Here is a 20990-nt window from a genome sequence, read left to right on the forward strand (position 1 = left end):
TTCTTAGTTGTAAAATCATAGTACCCTCAAATGACCATGAATCCTTCCCTTTTCTTCAGTCAATGAAAGCTTACTGTTACACAAAATCTATTGGAGACGTAGCTGCTTGGGAAGTTTCAGGAACGTCAGAAGATGACAACGGCACTGTTTTTTTGTGCAAGGTCAATACTGCAGATGACAAAATCGGACACCTTTATGTATACGGTATGTTACTAGCTATTAAAAAGTGCATGTGAACGTAAACAGACACTTGACTTCATGTCTCTCTGTGTGTTTCTTTTAGAGAATGATTCCTACTATGCCAAGCTCATTGGATACGTGATCGGAGGATTTTTAGCTGCCCTCATTACCATCATTGTGGCTTATGTCCTATTGAAAAGATCAGAGAAAGTACAGCACTGCTTCAGTAAGTTTCTCATTGCTTGTGTACTTGGCACATTATAGACAGATTTCAGTTTATAAAGTTTCCTCTTGTTCTGCATTTTTAGGGTCGGTGGGTGGAATCCAAGACGACGTGCAATCGGCACAATCTAAGCAATATTAAACCCCTCTCGTGCTCCTTATTAACAAATGTGGATCTGGAAGGTTAAAAATAACACGGCACACACATCGTAATATAATCTATGTAATATACAGCATACAGTTAGTTTCTATAGATTTGCAAAAAGGCCTGTGTTTCTGCAGTTTCAAACTTGTCCAGTAGAGGGCGCCTTCACTTCTTGGTTCACAGCTATTAATGTTTTAGTTTCTAATTTTATTTCTTAATTTCCAACTCTAACTTTCACTAAAATCAGAGGGATTTTGATCCAGGAATGTGTTATTTTGGCTAATCCGCTTTAAGCATCAAGCAGCTCGATCTTTCCATAATGTTTATCTCACAAATACAAAAATTGGATTGCTTAATTGTGGATCTGCTGTTTAATGCATAGTCAAGTACTCTGTGGCACTGTCATGCTGTTTACAATATGCATTTATTTTAGTTAGTTGTTTTTTATTTTACATTTAATGTACATTATGCACAACTTCGCCTGATTTCATTTCATTCATTTCATACTGCTTTAAGAGGCTGGATGACAAAACTCACAGCACACAAAATGAGGCTTTCAGGTTGCGTTGAGTAGATCAATAGTAGATGGGTCAATATTGACACAGGTGGTTCGCTGCACCCTGGAACGGCCGCGTTTCTATTCTAGCACGCTTTTCATTGTAGATGCGTCAGTCTGTGAGCATTGAGTTTTAAAGTTTGGCTCAGAAATTGTGCATTCAAGCCTGTTTTGAAGCTTTGACTATTTGCATATGTTCTCCGGCATTTGTAAACACTCAAGAAAGAGGTCACATTACAGCACACAACCATCTGCTTTAGCTCATAGACAGATATAAGTTTAATGTTGTATGATATTTTCAGAATATGCTCATTTTAAACATTTCAAATCAGATTAGACAGTCAAATCTAAAACATTTATTTTATGTTGTTTTTGTTTTCATTTTGACTTTATTTTAATGCTTACTGTTCTCCTGAGGGACAATGCTGTATGTGTAAAAATAATCATAGTAATTTAATTAATCTATTGTTTTCATTTCAAATTATTTTAATGTGTTCCACTGACCTTATCAAAACCCTATAGATGGATATTAATGAGGCTTTTACTCTCTGTTTTATGCATGTACTTTTCATAAAGGTGATTATCTTGTATAGAGACTTTTATTTGCGGTCAATTTGACCCCAGTATAAATACATTTTAGAATAATACAATAAAACAAATAAAAATCAACAAGTGGCAGGTGTGCATTTTTACAGTGTGTTCAGCAATCAAAAGCTTAAAATGTGAATTTCAAAATTTCAAAATGTATTGGATTTACTCATGATGTTTCTGTATAGATTTTTTTTCATGGACAATTTTTGAAAAAAAAAAAAAAGATAGGTTAAAATTTAGTTTATAATCAGTTAAAAAAAATGGTGTTTAGGACATCATAACAGCACAAATAATGATGAAAGATTCGCATAAGAGTGTTTTGCGTGTAATCTTTCAGTTGACTGCTCCTGATCCATGTGTTTGCTGGAGATGCCCTAGAGAGCAGCTCCTCCCTGACTGCCTACGCACACTTAAATACTGTGGTTAGGACATATAATTTCTTCTGTAATGGCGCAGTAGGGCAGATTTTTGTTCTCTATTCTGATTACAGTCCGTAATAAAAAGTAAAAAATTGAAAAAGTAAAATAAAATTAAATTAAAAATAATCCTGAACTACAAGACTACATAATTTTGCAAAGTTTTCTTTGCCATGATTAAAATGATTCTTGAAGCACACAAATAGTGACATTTCTGTGCCTAAGACATATTACATATTATGCGTATGTGTGTGTGTGTGTGTGTGTGTGTATATATAAATGCACCATTTGGACCAAATTAAAAAAAAAAAAAAAAACATAAAATAAATGTAAGAATATAAAAAAATTGTAATAGTTATATAATTTTTTATATATAATTTTTTTTTACAATATAAATAATTAGATATAATATGTATATTGATAAAAAAAAAAAAAAAAAGGTAAGGTACAAATACCAAAATTGTATAGTACTAATAATGTTCTACATTATGAAATATATCATTATTTTGCAATATATGTTATTTATATATATTACGTAATATATATATTACGATTATATATATATATATATTATTATTTTTAAAATAGTTTAATTTTTGTAATTTATTATAAATATTGATACAACTAATAATTAAATTTGATTACTTTATTAACATATTTTCACTTTTTTATATTTTTTGATTTAACATGGTTTTTATTTTGTGTATAATACATCTTGTATATTATATATCTTGCATATAAACTTTTGATACATAATTACATATTATACACATCGTAAATTATTTACATAATATCTAAAATAAAAAATAAAACTAAAATACACATAAAATATATGATCCATTAAATATTATAATATTATATTATAATTCATATTATAATATTATTATAGTAAAAAAATATATATTGTGTATATATTTTAATATTCTTTTATTCTTAATATTTTTATTCTTTTTTGTAAAAAACATATTTCATAATTTATAACATATATTATTATTACTATATTACAATTTTGATATTTGTATTTTACATGTTTTTTATCAATATACTTAATATATAATTACTTGTATTGTGAAAAAATTATATATTATATATATTCTTCTTTTTACATGTTTTTTTTTTAAATTTTATTTAAAATGAGGCAACATTTGGTGTAAATGTTTTTAAAATGGTTTCTAATATGAATTTTAGGTAATACTTTAGTAAAAGGACCAATTCTCACTATTTATTTATGTAGTTAGTTAGATCGTTTATTTATTATTTATTATATAATTAACAACAACAACAACAACAACAACAACAACAACAACAACCCTACTGTGTAAGGCTAACTGAGACTTATAGCATTTGCATATCATTGCTCTTTTGTTGATTTTGATTGCTTCCATTGTCATCATTTGTAAGTCACTTCGGATAAAAGCGTCTCCTAAATGATTAAATGTAATGTAAATGCTTATTAGCATGCCTATTAACATATTGGTTGTTTATTAATACTTATAGAGGACATATTCTGCAAGACCATATTCTACGTCCTTGATCCTATCCAATACCTAAACTTATATACTGAGCAGCAAATTAGGAGTTTACTGAGGCTAATGGTTTGTTAATAGCGAGAACTGAATTTTGCTCCTACCCTATCAAGTTAACATTTACATTTATAATAAAGTGCCAATGATGAGTCTTTGTATAGGTCGAACCAAACATGAGAGACAGTAATGCCTTGCACCCTTGAAAGTGTACACGTAATGTGCTCTGCCCTTCAGAGTGATGCTCACATCTGCTCATAGTGTCACATTACTGGTGACTGTCAGGTAAAGGACATCAGCTTTAAAGCCTATAGTCAATGAAAGAACATTTAAAGGACACTGATTTGTACTCATGTTAGCCTCAGTCTTAAACAACATTAAGCTGTGTGTAATTCATCAACATGCAGGTCATGTTTTGGGCTAAATAGTGGTCATGATGACGTGATGATGCACACACCCAAAAATGCATCCATTTGATATGCTGTGCAGTGTTTATGTGTATACAGTAAGGAGGAGTTTTCTTTAAAGGTTATTGAAAAGACAGAAAGGTTGTGAGATTAGCCCACCTGAGGAGCCTCATCCAACATCTACTGCTCAGAGAGCCATCAGTTCCTCTGCTAAGGTAAGGTGAGGGTCATTTGATATATTGGATTGTGCTAAATGTGACACGGGAATGATGCAATGAAGAACTACTTCCTTTAATATTATTGACTTAGCTTGCATGCCAATCTGGATCTTTAGAAAATCTTCATTAATGTTTGATTGATTGCTGTTTTAGGTGATTTAATACATAATCCGAGCTCTGAGTTATTCATTTAAATAAAAATTAACAGCGATTAGATAAAGATTCCTAGAATCAGGCCGATCGATGAAGGTGACCTCACACCTGCCATATTGGATACATTTCAAAAGTTCCATTTTGGAACATTTGACACTAAAAGGATAGCAAAAATGTAAATTCTGCCATCATTTATTCACCCTCAAGTTGTTTCAAACCTGTATGAACCTGTAAAACATATTTTGAAGAATGCTGGTGACCAAAGAGCTGACAGTAGCTATTGACATCTAGAAATACTATGAAAGTCAATGGGTACCGTCAACTGTCTGGTTACCAACATTCTTCAAAATTTATTTTGTGCTCAACAGAAAAAAAGAAAGTCATACAGGTTTGGAACAACGTGAGGGTGAGCATGATGACAGAATTTCATTTTTGGGTGAACTATCCTTGTAATACAACAAAAATGGCATCAAGACATCAAGGCCCATGTGTGGTCAGTGAGATCAAGAAAGCGCTGAGCGACAAATCCAAAGCATTTCGAGATGATTCTATAACCAGAGGAGGTGGGAGGGCAAACTTTCCAAAACACCTCGAGGCGTTCAAGGGTACACCAGCAGTGTCCTGGAACGTGCTGCGTCCCGACCGCGTCGACCCGTCGTTTCTATGTTTACTTTCAAAACACGAGTGCTGTTTTCTCTCAGCTGCACTTACAGCTGGAGTTTCTTAACAAACATTCCTCGTCTCAGAGGCTGCGTCTCACTGTTGACCTGTGCATGGGAACGAAATATATTCGATCTAATTATATGTGCTGCAAGTAGCCGATACTGACATTAAGCTGATGTATACTGATAAATGATTTCAAAATACATCTGGTTAAAATGTTTACAGCCAAAAAATCTGAAAATCTTTTACTCACTCTCATGATGTTCCAAACTTGTATGATTTTTTTTTTTTAAGAAATCTTCAACATTCTTTTTAATATAATGAATATGAATTGAGGATTGGAGCTGTCAAGCTCCTAAATGATGCATAAAAGCATCATAAGGTAGACTGTACAACCTGTTACTTGTTTTCTGAAGTCATATTAAAGCTTTGTGAAATAATATAAGTCGTCATTCACTTATACCACTCCAGTGTGCTGACTAGATGAGATTAAGTGAACTGAATCAGTCTGATTTAAGAACTGTTGTGTGATCAAAATCAGTTGATTCGTTAAAGAGATATGACTCAGAAGATTCACATATTGAACATGGTTACTTCTGACATTGCTATGAACTCATGAATGCACCAAAGAGAGCTAGTGCAGCTTTAGGATGGCTTACGCAAGTCATATGAATCACTTACATGATTCATTTAGGGTGCTTTTTGAAGCTTTGAAACATCATTCCTCATTTGCTGTGATTATATTGGGTTTAACATTACATGAGGGTCAATAAATGACAAATTTTGAGTGAATTATTACTTTAAGATAAAAAAATATAATGTCTCATTTAGTGTGTGTTTGTGTATATGTGTGTGTCCTTAAACAGGAGAGGTAAAAATGAGCCAGCTCACAGAACTAGTTCTCCTTACAGGTAAGTCATGACTATTTATGTACACAGTAAAGGTCACAGACAGATCTGTGACCTTGGACATGAAGGTCAAGCATTCAAAGACGACTTCCTGTCCACATTAAACTAGGACTAGGACATTATACTAGGACATTATACCAGGACATAATTTTGCTTTTAGAAAAAAAAAACAAAAAACTAAGTTCTCATTACATTATATATGCACAGTATAGTTTATGACATGAAGAAATCATGATTTTGTTTTTTACTTAAATTCCTTATTTATTTTATAGGACAACATTTTTTGTCTAAAACTGCAATATTTTAAGTGTATAACCTTTTCCTCAAATGACTGATAGCTTATTAGTTTGTTAATGTTATTAAATATTTTCTTCTTTGTGTATGATTTTTCACAAATCTTTATTTTAATTTACAGTCTTCTTGGCACTCTTCGGTCACGCTGAAGCAAGTAAGGCATAAGAGTTTTTATTTGCCTTTACCGCTATTCAACTTTTGAGCCTATCAGTCTCACACACTAAAAACATTACTTTTCTGGCAGCATTTTTGTCTGTTTTCAAAAGCAATCTAACTTCCTTTTTCTGTGTTTTTTTTTTTTTTTTTTTTTTTTTTGCAGATCCTTTCGTTTACAGTAAGTACTTTGAGGCAGATACTCATGAGATCTTAACAATATAACATTCATTATATATATTTATAATAAATATATAAATAAAATGTAGAAATATATAAATATACACGTCTAAATCTAAATTTATATTAAAAATATAATTTTTAAATTAAAATGCATCTGTTTTTAGACTATGAGGCGCTGAGGATCGGAGGTTTGGTCTTCACAGCCCTGCTTGTAGCCGGAGGGGTTGGAGTCCTATGTTGTAAGTAGCTCTGAATTTTGACTCATGCATTTTCTACCTAACGAAAACCTTATGTTTGACATACATGCACAAGGAGTAACAGATTGTTCTCTTCACAGGGGGGCAGTGCAAACCAAAAAGAAAGTAGGTCACCTGATCTCTCTCACTGATATTCACACTTTCACATCTCAATAAAATGATGTGCATTTTGAAATCAAAACATATAATTTATGAATAAATATAAGATAGGACAATATAATATAAGAGAGGACAAAATGCTATAAATAAGAAATATTTCATCTCTTTGGCGTAGGAATGATGAAGACCCAAGCAAAATCTAAGGATGGGGGATTTCATCTTCTGAAACTTTCCTTTGGATTTTTGATCGAACACAAGACTGATTTTTTTTTTTTCTGTCTAGAAACTACTGATGGCTAACTAGCTCCACTTTTCACCTGTACTTTATTTTATTGTATGTTTCAATATTTTTCAACCATTTAATTTATACAATAATCACAGTCCCTGCTTAAAAAAACGAGCTGCTGTTGTTTTGAATTTGTAGAATCATTCTATAAATTTTAAGTAATCTCTCCAAGTGGCGCTTTAATAAAGAGTCTCAGTTATGGGCCTGCATTTGAATTTGTTGTCATTTTTTTATGCCTGAATTTAGTTTTTAGATGAGACATAAATCTAATGAAGTCAAATGTTTTGTTGTTGTTGTTGTTGTTGTTTTCATAGCACTAGAAATCAAAATTAATTAAAAGTGAAATGCATGATTAAAGCATAGAGGAAAATGATTAATTAAATAAATTAAAGTGGTTAAATTTTATATGTTTTTGACCTGTTTCTCAATACTGTATACATTGGAATCCACAGAAAATGGATAATGTCCAAGCATAAAATTACCAGTAATTCTTCCATTTACATACATTTCCTTAAACTCTAAAACAAAACACAATGCAATGCATATTTTAGAGTATGTACACATTTTATAGACTTTTTTTTTTTAAGTGTACTATCCCTCTACTTCTGTTGGATCATTGTAGTCACACACCAGCTGGAAAAAATTCAGCCTGAGCGTGCACAACAAACTAAAAACTATCAGAGTTGCTCTCCCAGAGAAAGGATCCTTCATTCAAAACTCAACCCACATAGGACTGAGCCAACCTGTTGAGCGGATGGTGTAGGGTGTTGGTTTCAGTCTGTCTAGATCAAATCCTTACGGGTGGTTCCTACACGACCACGTTTCAAACTTCAACATTTCACTTTCTTTCTCCTTGAAAAGGGTGAGTAATCAGTTCTGATACCATTTTAAGGTTTATATAGTGAAACATATGTTACAGCTGATGGATGGTTACATTCACTGTATATTAAAATGTGATCATTACGCTTTCAGAAACTTCTTAAGGTATTTTAAGGTGTTTTGTGTTCACACTTGATGTGGTTTTTAATGAGGAATCTTTGTTGCCTTTGTATCCAGCTGTTAGTCTGTTTAACATTAAAACTGAAAGTACTAATAAGCGTCTAAAAATACTGAGTTTCTATTCTAAAAAAAAAATAAGACAAAATATACAGATAATCAGACATTATCGGAGTAGCACAGTGGTGTCCGAAAATCTGAGAAAAATCTACTTTTTAGCATTTTTCTAATTTAATACTAATTTAATTCTACAAATTACATGTTGTCAACATGACAATGTACATGAGAAGTCTAAATGAAAAATATCCATGAATTTCATAGTATTTGGATCCTCCACCTTTTGTTTGACAGTAGCATTGGAGCTGGATTGGCAAAATATAATAATCATATTCTCCAGCATGATGCAAGAACATCAGTACACGCAAGAACATCTGGCCATCCGTACGAAAGAGTCTACATATTCAGTGTCGCAATTTAAGCATAACTGAAAAGTTTGCAGGTTTTAGTAACAAAACAATCCGGCTTTTCAAGTGTGATCTCTTGACTTATGGACCTCACTGTATGAGTTAGTTTTCCTCCAGTGATTTGGAAACTGGAATGTCATGCAGCTTTACTGTGGAAAGCAGCTGTGTCCTGGATCACTACAACTTTTAAAGATCACAGGCACCTGAATTCTTTGCTGAGCAAACAAAGCTTAGTGAGTACAATCTTAAAAATAAAGGTCCTTTTTTGGCATATGGTTCCATAAAGAACCATTGAAATCCATGGAACCTTTCAATTACACAAAAAGTTCTAAAGTTCTCCAAAAAAAAGTTTTGGGAACTGCTCACTGAAAAGGTTCTTTGAGGAACTCTGCTCTTTTAATAATAATAATAATAATAATAATAATAATAATAATAATATGCAAGCTTTGCAAGCTTTATTTGTAAGAGTGTAGATCTTGAAGGTTAAATCATGAGCTGGCTGTGTATAAAAAGTAATGAAATCCAGACCTCCAATGAAGTAAACACATCTATCATGGTGTTTAAAGATTGAGATTCATCATGACAGCCGTCTCAAAGCGTGTTTTGTTTTGGTGACCTCTTAGCTTTTATAATCAGCGTTCCAGTTTTCCATTAAGGGTATAACAATTACATTTAGATGGTAATGGTCATATTTTTAACTAAAAATTGTCTAAAATGTATTTGTAATGAGGCTTATTGCATGATCTGCTCATGGAAACAGAGGTTCATAAAGACAGCACTGCTTTAACCACTGGAAAGGGCGGGATTGTGGTTTTTGGAATGATGATTCATTTCAATAGAATGTTTTGTTCCTTCCTGCGTCACTCTGAGCACATGGGTGGCAAAGAGCCTGAAAATAAACTTCAGTGCAAATGAAAGAGTTTTCTGGATAGGTGATTCCTTAAAACCCTGCTGAGCTTGATTGTTTTACTTCTTCATCTTTATTTTAAACAGCCTGTGCTACTAAAGGGCATCTGACAGCGTGTTTGTGCTGCAGTGTATAATCATACAATACTTCAAAGTTCACTGCCTGTTCTCAGGGGTGGAATTTTGTTCCTAATATAGCTGCAGTCTGGATTCCTGTGTACATGGCTTGCATCCTTTGTGGGCCATGTGATTGTGTCAAGTTGTCTTATATGGAGTTGGGGTGTTTGGAATAAAGTAGGTGAGAACAAATGTGACCTGCACTGCACTGACCACTCACACATTATACTGTACATGTATTTCACCCTTACTACATGTATTTTGTTTTCTTTTTAAAGTTTAATTACAACAACAGGTAGCAGTTTTTCACTATTTTATATATCCATGCAGCTACTTCAACATAACTCTCTCATCTGCTCAGCACAGAGCAACAGGCTTTAAACTCGACCAGCAGCTGCTCGCAATAAGTACTAGCCTGATCAAATTAGTGCAGAGAAAGAAGGTGTGTCCATCAAATTAAATCAAATTAAATAGATTGATCAGATCTCCAGCCAATCAAATGCACAATTTGCTGCACACGCCAGTATTTATGAGGCAGATGCAAAGATTTTCAATCCTAGAAAACTTGAAAATTCAAAAGGTTTTTAAAGTCATTATGCGTTTTGCACACTGTACAGCCTCAATGCATGTGCAATACTTAAAATAACAGTCTTCAGGTTGACTTTGGTCAAGAAACCAGTAGCAGACATGACCTAAATATAAAAACTATAATTAGGAGAGAGAAGTGTAGGACTAATATTAAGTATCTGTTCAAAAATTTAGGTTTGCAAGTAAATTATTATCAAGACAGAGATGTTTTTGCACTCTTTTTTAACTCACCACAGTGATGCCAGGATGGTGCCATGTGATTGCAAAGGTGTTCTGAATGATGTTCACATGTGGTTGCTAGGCGGTCTCTAGGGTTTTCTGGATGGTTGCTAGGCGGTTACCTGCTGGGGCAAGTCATAAGCACACAAACATAAGTTAGACAACTTAAAAATAGTAAAATGCCCTTTCACACTTCCAAAAAGGCTCATTCTTAGCATTTTTGTCTAATTATTATGCTTAAATTAAGAAATTTACTTGAGCAGGACAATTATTTAAAAAAAAAAATAGGTAATCTCTTCAGAAAAAAATTATAAAAATTAAGTGAATAAATCCTTTAAAGCAGAAAAGTCAGTGGGGTAAGAAAGATAATCATGTTTTCTCTTTGAATCAAGTTTATTTTTTCACATGCCATGACACCATGAAAACGCCATTTTCTTTTTTTTTTTTTTTTTTTTTTTTATAAATAAACTCACCTGATGCATTTCTTAGAAAACAATACTTAATATTTTAATGTTGCTTCTCTGGATCTTGATTTAGGAATGTTTTAGATGTTTTGCACTGGAAAACAAGACAAAAAATACTGAGTAAAACAATGTGTTTTTTTTTAAAAAAAAAAAACATTTTTGAACAAAAATTAATGCTTATAGCATTAGGGGTTTGAAAATCACTAAACTATGTAAAATTTAAACCGGACACAGTGCAGGTATTCAGACTGAATATTAACTTTCTCAGCAATATTCCTCGAACGTCTAGTTTAAATTCCTCATTTCCCGAACAAGGATTTAATGTTGCAAGTGAGGAGCAAAAAGGGCTAGGAGACAGTATTGTTAGCAGAATGAACTATGGCAACAGTAAAGAAAGAAACAAGGCATTGCATTGAAGGAGAGATGGTCGTTTTGTAATGTGAGAGGAGGAAGTGATGTTAAACACTGTAGGAGACAATTCCTCATTCTTTCTCATGACTCACACACACACATTGGCAAGGCAACGTGACCGTACCCTATCACAAGACTTTCATTATTATCTCCATGCACCCTGGGTGATGCTGCCTGGCAGGAGGTGCCAAAACGTCCGGACTGTCCAAGCTGAAAACAAGAACAGTGCAATGAAACACTCTCTCCTTTTCTCCCAGCTACAATATATTTATATATTTAGCGTTTCTAGGACTCTCTGAAACGATTGTAAAGACAGAGTTTCGCTTGGCAGAATTACCTTTGCACTGCTTGGTACTGGACTAGCTGTATCTGATATTTAATTTATTGGATGTAGTAGACATTACAGAAAGTTATAAGCGTGCATAGCCAACTTTTCCTACTTTTTTATTTGGGAAAAATAACTAGTTAAAATGAAAACCATTTAATTAATACTTTTTTATAGCTCCTTTTATTTACGTTAGAAAGCTTAGTCGTGCTGATGTTAGACAAACATGGTGGCTCCGAGTGATATTTTGTTTATACAACAGTCAAATAAACAAGGTAATCTTCTTACATTTTAGACACAATATTGACAGGTACTTTGTCTGCTTTTGTTATCCCACCGTTTCAAACGAATCCAAACACTACAGTATGATCCGTGTTTCCAAGAAAGTGCACTGAATACCTGAATGAATCATTGTTTTGAATGACTCGGTGGAGAATGATTCAGCGGCTCGCTAAAATAATAACAACCAAATTACTTGTCGTCACTTGCTGGTTTAATCAGGCGACTTACATAAACAATCACCATAATAAAAACCACTAAAGGCCCAAACTGTCTGTCTCCAAAGAGAAAACACGAAAGTGAAGTTCTGGTAGGCCAACAAAAGAATGAATCAGCATTGAACGAATCGGTTGACAACGTTTGAATCACTCATAACAATAAACAAAAGACTGTCACATGTCGTCATCTTTCTAGAAACCACGTAACGTGCAGACACTAAACATCGCCACAAAATGCTGACAGTTCATAATAACAACATCTACCAACCTCAAAAAGGACATAAATATTGTAAGCCTATCCACCTTATTCTTTAACGCGGAAGTAAGCCTATGAGTGAGACTTCCAGTTCATTAGAAGAATAACAAACCAGTATGCTCATAATTATAAGACAGTCAAACCAAAAATTATTCAGACACCAGATATATTTTTTACCAGTGGGTGCAGGACACTATAGTTCATTTATGTAAGTGATGATATCAAAATAAAGTAAACTGTGACATTTATACCCAAAAATTCTTCATACACTGGATTACCAGTAAAACTGATACAAATCTGGAACCAAAAATTATTTTGTCCTGACCATGTTTTGCTTAAGTGTTTGTCTTTAATTGCTAATGTGAACTTTTTACACCACTGACTAAACAAAATTAACTTGCTTGGTAATTGGTCAACAAAGTAGTGATAGTTGTGTAAATATTGTCTTACTAACAGCTGTTTGAATTTTTGGTTGATTGCAATCCATTACATACCTTTCTATCAAAGTTATCTGACATTATCAAGATGAATTTGTTCTGGCACAGTTCAACTCTGAATTCTTGTCATATTTTATTACCATTTTCTAAACTATAGCGAATAAACTAGTAATGTGAGAAATGTTCAAGGTGCCTGAATAAATTTTGATTTGATGGTACATATCACACGTAAGATTGCACACGTACGTCTGCAAGATGTCTGTTAAAGATCATTCGATCTGGAAAGCATCTGCTATGTACAAACGTCTGTAAGACGTCAGTTTTACATACACTCTAAATCATAAACATCTTAAAGACATCTAATAGACGTCTATTTGACATGATAGGAAACGTCTTATAGACGTATTGCAGATGAGCAAACAATCTAAAAAATATGTCTTGCAGATGCAGACATCAGATAGACATCTCTGAGATGTACGTGTGCTATCACAGAAAATAAAATTTGGTAAGACACCAATTTACAATATCAAGCAGCAAAATTGCTGGATGCGGATGAGACCAGAAGCCAGACCCAAAAAATGTACAAATGGATGAATAGTTTACAAAAGGTGGGTAGTTTTGAACCATATCCGAAATCTGATTTCTCAGTTATATTTAAATTCAAAACTGTGCATCAAGCAGGTTGAAGATTCTTTAAAAAACCTAATTTGTGTTGGACAAATAAAAGCATAAACGTTTTGAACCATGAAATAAATTATGACTGAATTGGTGCACTACTCCTTTAATAAACACATGGAAGCATCATCAGGCAAGCACCTGTTTGCAAATTTCATGTTCTGCATGCAGAATCTAATTTGACTTGATTTACATAAACAAACTGGTCAGGCGTCCATGCTTAATCAAATGAAGTAGGCCGACTATATAAATAAATTTAATAAAGAAAAAGTTGACACTCAAACAACAACACAAAAAAGTGGCATGCGTGTTTACAGGAAGAAGGAAATTAGATAATCCATAGTCAAGATAACAGGGTATAAAACAGACACAGGGATTTATTAAACCTCTCTGAAAAGCTCTTGATTAACCGCTGCCTTGTTCACTGCTCACGCTGGCCCAGGCTGCTCTGATGAAAGGCCTGAAATACTGGACTTTATTTTGTCTCAGCATGTCTCTGGTGAACCCATTATTTTTCCCCTTCTTTGCCACCATGGTTGGAAGCAGAAGGTGGAGATTGTTACATCATCTCATGCTGGTAGGGATGGGCACAGCATTCCCTCTGGTCTCTCAGAGACGGAATGGAAAATCCCAGCTAAGCTCAAATGGTGCTCCAGCATGTTTCCACAGTGCACTTTTAATTATGATGTGGACATAAGTCACCGTCTGCATCTGTCAGGTCACGTAAACCTCCAGCTGAGAATGTACTCTTTTTATATGAAAGGGTTTAGCGTGTTAGTGTGTTTCCTGGCAGCTGTTTTGTTTGGTGTATGAACGTTTGGTTGCGATGTTCCAGGCCCTTGTTGAAATTTGATCCAAGTCTGCTTTGTGTTCTCAGAGCTGCTATTTGTTGTTTAATCAGATCAGATGTATTGGCAGGGTATGTAATCATTTGATTTACCCCATTTTTGTTGATGTGAAGCTGGCAGAGGAAAATAATTCAGGCATTAGGGGATTCATGTTATATTTAGAGCATAATGGATTAGAGTGGATTTCAAAGCATAATGGGAATTAGCTCTCATGTACGCAACAGATACATGATCTGCTTTTCGATCCTAACAGTATTATTTTCCTTGTTTTAATGTGAAAATCTTAAGCTCACATCAACAATCCATTTTACATTAGTTAATCTGACTTATGTCAGAGAGAAAAAAGGCTATTCAATGAGAAAAAAATGTTGGGAGGAGCTTTTGAAAACAAATGGACCATAAAGTGCAGTGGCTAGAGTGGAAGAATTAAAAATTATGAGGGCTTGGTGACATCAACAAAAATGAAACTTGTTTGAGAGCTGTTAAGTGAGTGGACTTCACTGTCATAAATATACCACTGTTGTAATTACATAAAGCAAGCCATTTGCCTTAATAAAACTCATTGCATTATCAGAATTGTTTTGAACTGGTATTTCAAAGTAAAAACATACATTACATGCATTTGCCTGAAAGGTTTCGAAAAAAAAGTTTTAAGATTAAGTGATGATATGCTAATATTGCGTATCATGCACAATAAGGCCTACAACATACATTAGGAAAGTAAATAAGGATAATTTTGATTTATTGTAGAGCAGATGCATCTTATTATTTTGTTCATGGCAAACCTAATTTTGTATTCCAGGTTAAATCCACACTGTCATGATGAAGACGTTGGCACTAGTTTTCTTGACACGTGAGTATTTTTGTACCGTTTGTACCATGAATAGTTTTCTGTAGTAATTGCATAGGTGCATTAAGTTATGAACACACTATAATACTATGTTGCTAATATACTATATTACTTTTGTAGTTTTGTCCCTTGTATTGGCAGAAGGTCAGCAGTCAAGTAAGAGATTTCACATTTCAATTCTTTCTTTTCTTCTTACTTTTTTATTTGAAACATTCTTAAATATCTTACATAATGTTACATGCATTTTTAATGTTTTTTTGGATTTTACAGCAGAGGACGACCCCTTCTCTTTTGGTTAGTTGCACACATCTTTTAGTTTGAGCCTACCATAATAGACCATGATACTTAAGGAGTTCTTAAGATCATCTTTGATTGTAATTCATTCTGTCTCACACTAGATTATCACAGACTTCGGGTCGGAGGTCTGATCTTGGCAGCAGTTCTGTGTCTGATTGGCATCACTATTCTCCTAAGTGAGTGTTTCTTTAAGTTTTGTTCTTCTTTTTTTTCTTTTTTTTAATGTAAATTTTAACTTTATCAATGTTTAGACAAGCTGAGTAACATAGAGTTGAGGTCAATAGTTCACATACCTTGCAGAATCTGCAAACTGTTAATTTGACCAAAATAAGAGGTATCATACAAAATGCATGTTATTTTTTATTTAGTACTGATCCGAATAAGATATTTCGCATAAAAGACATTTACATATAGTCCACAAGAGAAAAAATATATATTTTTTAATTTACAATTTAATGAAAATAATTAATAAAAAATTCTTTCAGCATTTTTGTGTATTTCCAACAATGACTGTATGATTTTGAGATCCATCTTTTCACACTAAGGACAACTGAGGGACTCATATGCAACTATTACAAAAGGTTCAAACACTCACTGATGCTTCAGAAGGAAACACAATGCCTTAAGAGCCGGGGGGTGAAAACTTTTAAAATTTGAAGATCAGTGTAAATTTCACTTATTTTGTTTCCTGGGAAACACGTAAGTCTCTTCAGTAGCTTCTGAAGGGCAGTGCACAAGAAAAAAATATATAATATTTAGGCAAAATAAGAAAAATGTACACATCTTCATTCTGCTCAAAAGTTTACACCCCTAGCTATATATTTTCATTGTCATCGTAAATAGGCCTATATAGTTTTATATTGCTATGTTTGTTTTATATATTGCACTAAAATTAATGTATCCTTATTTATTTTAACTGGCGATATTGTGTTTAAAATGTAAGTTACTCAGTATAGACTCACTGAATTATTTAACCAATTCAATCATTAACGAACAAAACACAGCTACTGTTTTTCTTGCCTCTGTTCTGTTTTGTCTTTGGAGCTGCTTAACAATTTTTGTTTATTTTAACTGGCAATATTTTGTTTAAAATGTAAGTTACTCAATATAGACTCACTGAATTATTTAACCAATTCCATAGAATCATTAAGAAACAAAACACTACTGCTGTGTCTTGAAGCATTTCTGTTTTGGCTTTGTTTAGAGCTATTTAACTATTTTTATTCATTTAAACTGGCAATATTGTGTTTAAAATGTAAGTTAGGCACTGTTAACGCTTTGAATCGTTCGGCCAATTTCAGTGAATCATTAAGAAACAAAACACTATCACTGTATCGTGCAGTGTTTCTGTTTTGGCTTTGTTTAGAACTATTTAACTATTTTTAGCCATTTTAACCGTCAATATTGTGTCTAAAATGTAACACACTCAGTATTATCTACTTGATTATTGAACTGGCAATTAGTAATCGAGGCTTGGACGCATATTTGAAACTATAGCAACAGTAGATCCTGAATCCACGGAAAGCACACAATGGATTTTCCTAATTTATTTACATAGACTGTTAAACTGGCAGTGTTCAAACATTCCGATAAACGGCCTTAACTTTCGCTTGTGCGCTTATATTCATGAGGTGAAATGTGACCTTGACATATTTTTGATTCTCTCTGTGTAAAAACATCCTGTGTTCTGCTATTATCACAGGTGGGCACTGCAGATGCAAATTCAACCAGGACAAGAGGTATAACCAGAAGACATTTTTTAAGTTTTGCATTATTTTGTTTACTTTTATGTACATAAAGTTATATAAATTGTCCAGTTCTAAAGCACAGCTCTCTGTTGACAGGCGGAGGACAGGAAGTAACGCTCAAGCGATGCTCAACGACACAGGTATGACCGCCATCATCTACCTGTGCAGTTTACAACCAATAAACCGTAACATGAGGCCAGTGCTGGTATAAATCAGCAACCTCCCCCCCTCAAGTTCCCTTATAAGACACGTCACCATAAACCTGTGTGGCCTGATGGTCGTGTGAAATCCATCTGCTAATTATTGCTGTGCCAGTGCCCCTGTGATGCAGTGGGATGCAGTGGGTCTGTGCTCAGTGGTGGGTCCGTATGGCCCGTCTCCACAGCACCTCTCACATGGTTTCCAGGATGAGTCATACATTCTCCCTTGGGTGTATTTACGCTCCATGATCTCTGAGGGTGGGGTTGGAGAAACAGGATACAAAGATGTGCTATGTAAATATTTTATTATATATTCAGTATCTCATTGTCTATAGTGAAGAGTGAAAGAATCAGAAATGAATTAAAAACTTATGCTGATTGGAGTTTAAATTATTTACAGGGGGGTCAGATTTCCCTTGATCTTTTGAGATTAAAGTACAGTAGACACGTGCTGTAACTTTCAGACCTCAAAAACCTGTTTTTTTAAATAGGCTGCAAAAAATACTTTGTAGATCTGCAACTTTTTGATATTAGACAGATAAACTGGCATTTAAAAAACTAAATTAGGAATTATGACATTGTGACACAAAGATTATAAACTGATATTAAGGGTAAAAAGTGTGATCATTGGATTTTTTTAATTCATTTTAATTACCTACAAAGATCATATATTTAATGCAACAGTAAAAAATATGATATGAACAAATATAGTAAAAATATTTTTATTTATAAAAACATTTACATTTAAATGTAATAATAATAATAAAATATAAAAATTAAAAAATTAAAAAAATATATATGATAATGAAGATACAATTTTAAATAGATTATTTATATTCATTTAAAAAATTTCATGCAAATGTAAAAAAAGAAAAAATATAATAAAAAATAATTTTATTATAAATGCATTTACATTTAAATGTAATAATAATAAAACATAATACAAAAGTGAAAAATAATAATGAAGATAAGATTTTGTATAGATTGTTTATATTCATTTAAAAATGTTTTTAAAGTGACAGAAAAAAATACAAAAATATAACCCCATTTGATTAAAAAAGTAGAAAAAATGGATATGAAAAAACAAAAATAATTTTATTTACAAAAACATTTACATTTAAATGTAGTAGTAGTAGTAGTAGTAGTAGTAGTAGTAATAATAATAATAATAATATACAAAAATTCGACAAAGATTTTATATAGATTATTTATATTAATTTAAAAATATTTTATACTTTATAAAAAAAATACAAAAATAGGACCCCACTTAATAAATTATTGTATTTCATTTCATGAACATCTTGATGTAGATCTTGTAGATCTGCAACTTTCTGATATCAGACAGATTAATTGGCATTTAATAATTAGATTTTTTATTAGTTTGTTGACCTACAAAGAATATAAAGCATAAAACATAAAAAAGTGAAAAATTAAAAAAAATATATTATGATAATAAAGATACAATTTTAAATAGATTATTTATTAACGAATATAAATAATGTTTTTAAAGTGTTATGTAACGCAATAAAAAATGACCGCACTTGATAAATTATTGTACTTCATATCATGAACATGTAAATTCAGTTATATATTTTTAAATGTGTTTGAATACTGTTTTTTAGGAAGGGCCAGTGAATGCTGAAAACCTGCTGACCTGACCCGAACCAATCAGAGGAGACGGTCTGCCTTTATCCCATGTGCTGGTTTTTTAGAGGAAGCATTTCTCTTTAAGACGAGGAACCTGATATGAAGGTTTTTCTGTGTTTTCACTGCCTATCTGCTCCAGAGGAGGAAGGTGGAAATCCATATACCGTTTTTTTATGCCAGATGTGTCTTTATAATATCATTTAATATAAATCAAATACCAAAAAATTGAATGTAAAATGTTTTTTTCTATCCTGTCAGTAATTGTATTAAATTATGTTGGATGTAGGTATGTAAAGGAAGGCTTTCAAAGGCAGTGTACTGAATCAGTCTCAAAAGGTAAACTTTAACTAAATATTACTGTAAGCTGTAGTGAATCCATCCAGTACTACACTGTTGCATTCTGTGTGAAGTAGTTCAGATTCGCTTCGTCATTGAGTAACTAGTAGATCTTGCTATCTGAAAATACAAACTCCATCATATTTACGTTGCGATGTTGTCATGTGCTTGATTTATTTTCATGTCCAGCCTATTCATCACAGACATGCTAGTAGTATTACAAAGTTTATTTTTATCTGTTGTGTAAAAAACTGTCAGTATCAGTCAAACATACACTAAAATAAACTAAAAGACACTAAAAACACCTGTATCAATGTTTTCTGTTCTCCGTCTCCAGCTGAGTGACACCCTGCTGTTTAGATGAGCACGAGATTTGTGTGGATTTTGCATGATTAAGGCTAGTAGCCTATGGCCTGTTATTTCAAAATCAAATCCTTTTCATGCATGTAAAGTGTTTTTAAGAAGCTACAGGGCTCTCAAGTTTTGGAAAAAGTTTGGAGTGAGATTATATCTGTTAGGGGAGGAGCCACTCAAATATTTGCAGCAGCGGCCCCTCGGCCCCACGCAAATCTCTCCAGTTTTTGCTAGAAGTTCAACTATCTATTGTTCATAATTGACCAGCACAAAATTTAAAAAAATATAACAACTGGTAGATCTGATAAAAGTCAAATTCATAAAAATAAAATGTTTTAAATATTTAAAAAATGCAGATGTATCAAAAGTTAAAAGACATTTGGCCCCAAACAAGCAAACTAAACAGCAGTGCTCAATGCACATACTGTAAACACACAGGAGAATTGCAGAACTTGCCCTGAGCATGTATGTCAATCTGAGTGTGTGTTTGTGTGAGAGAGAGGGTACATATTTCAGCTTACGAATGTCATTTTGTATTTCAAGTGTTTATTGCACATTTTGATGCCTTGATGACAGTGGTAGGGGCTCAAACTTAGCTAAAGTAACTAGTTACATGTAATGGAATTATGTAATGTAATTAAAAACAAAATTGAACTAATCTGTTACAGTTACTGAGAAATAACGAATATAGTTAAATTACAGTTACTTATGAAAATGTGTACAATTACAAAGTGGGTTACATGTGAATATTTTGACTGATTTATTTCCCAAATTGCATTGACTGCTTTAAAATATGAGACACCAATGTTTCAGGAGTTTGGGACACAAAATAGGACACATGCTTATTCAATAACTGAATTATTTCATATTTGGGTGTATGTATATGCTTTATGTTTTAAGATTAACTGTATCATAGCTATTAAACTATATCTTATGATTTTAAATCTGTATTTAACCTCATGATCTCAAAGTAAAAAGAGGTGCTAAAGATTTTGTGGTGACTGTGATTTAAAATTATATTATTATAATCTTAATTCAAGTGATGAAATATTTGGTAAATTTGACACGTGAAGACGTGTACGTTGCCTAGTGACGAACGTG

The 20990-nt window shown here is 32.9% G+C and overlaps 2 protein-coding genes across 2 annotated transcripts; both read left to right on the forward strand.

Moving 5' to 3' along the window:
* Positions 1–4145: 4145 nt before the first annotated feature.
* fxyd11 (FXYD domain containing ion transport regulator 11) lies at positions 4146–7469 on the forward strand. The gene is made up of 7 exons (XM_051131260.1): positions 4146–4255; positions 5941–5985; positions 6398–6430; positions 6596–6610; positions 6777–6851; positions 6950–6974; positions 7144–7469. The coding sequence occupies exons 2-7, from the start codon at positions 5952–5954 to the stop codon at positions 7169–7171; spliced, it is 210 nt and encodes a 69-aa protein (XP_050987217.1). The 5' UTR covers positions 4146–4255; positions 5941–5951; the 3' UTR covers positions 7172–7469.
* Positions 7470–7957: 488 nt separating this feature from the next.
* Positions 7958–19656, forward strand: fxyd3 (FXYD domain containing ion transport regulator 3). Its single transcript, XM_051131259.1, has 8 exons — positions 7958–8116; positions 15260–15310; positions 15428–15463; positions 15578–15601; positions 15706–15780; positions 17307–17343; positions 17449–17492; positions 19175–19656. Exons 2-8 carry the CDS (start codon positions 15277–15279, stop codon positions 19192–19194), a joined length of 270 nt encoding a protein of 89 aa, XP_050987216.1. The 5' UTR covers positions 7958–8116; positions 15260–15276; the 3' UTR covers positions 19195–19656.
* Positions 19657–20990: the final 1334 nt, after the last annotated feature.

This window comes from Labeo rohita, chromosome 16 (assembly GCF_022985175.1).
Source record: "Labeo rohita strain BAU-BD-2019 chromosome 16, IGBB_LRoh.1.0, whole genome shotgun sequence".
NCBI classification, from domain to species: Eukaryota; Metazoa; Chordata; class Actinopteri; order Cypriniformes; family Cyprinidae; genus Labeo; species Labeo rohita.

Bases quoted from the DNA above. Each gene is read 5' to 3' on its own strand.
- fxyd11 (XM_051131260.1), top strand. From the start codon at position 5,952: ATGAGCCAGCTCACAGAACTAGTTCTCCTTACAG. The intron at 5,986-6,397 runs GTAAGTCATGAC...TTTAATTTACAG, and splicing joins AGAACTAGTTCTCCTTACAG to TCTTCTTGGCACTCTTCGGT. The intron at 6,852-6,949 runs GTAAGTAGCTCT...TTCTCTTCACAG, and splicing joins AGGGGTTGGAGTCCTATGTT to GGGGGCAGTGCAAACCAAAA.
- fxyd3 (XM_051131259.1), top strand. From the start codon at position 15,277: ATGATGAAGACGTTGGCACTAGTTTTCTTGACAC. The intron at 15,311-15,427 runs GTGAGTATTTTT...TTACTTTTGTAG, and splicing joins GGCACTAGTTTTCTTGACAC to TTTTGTCCCTTGTATTGGCA. The intron at 15,781-17,306 runs GTGAGTGTTTCT...CTATTATCACAG, and splicing joins TGGCATCACTATTCTCCTAA to GTGGGCACTGCAGATGCAAA.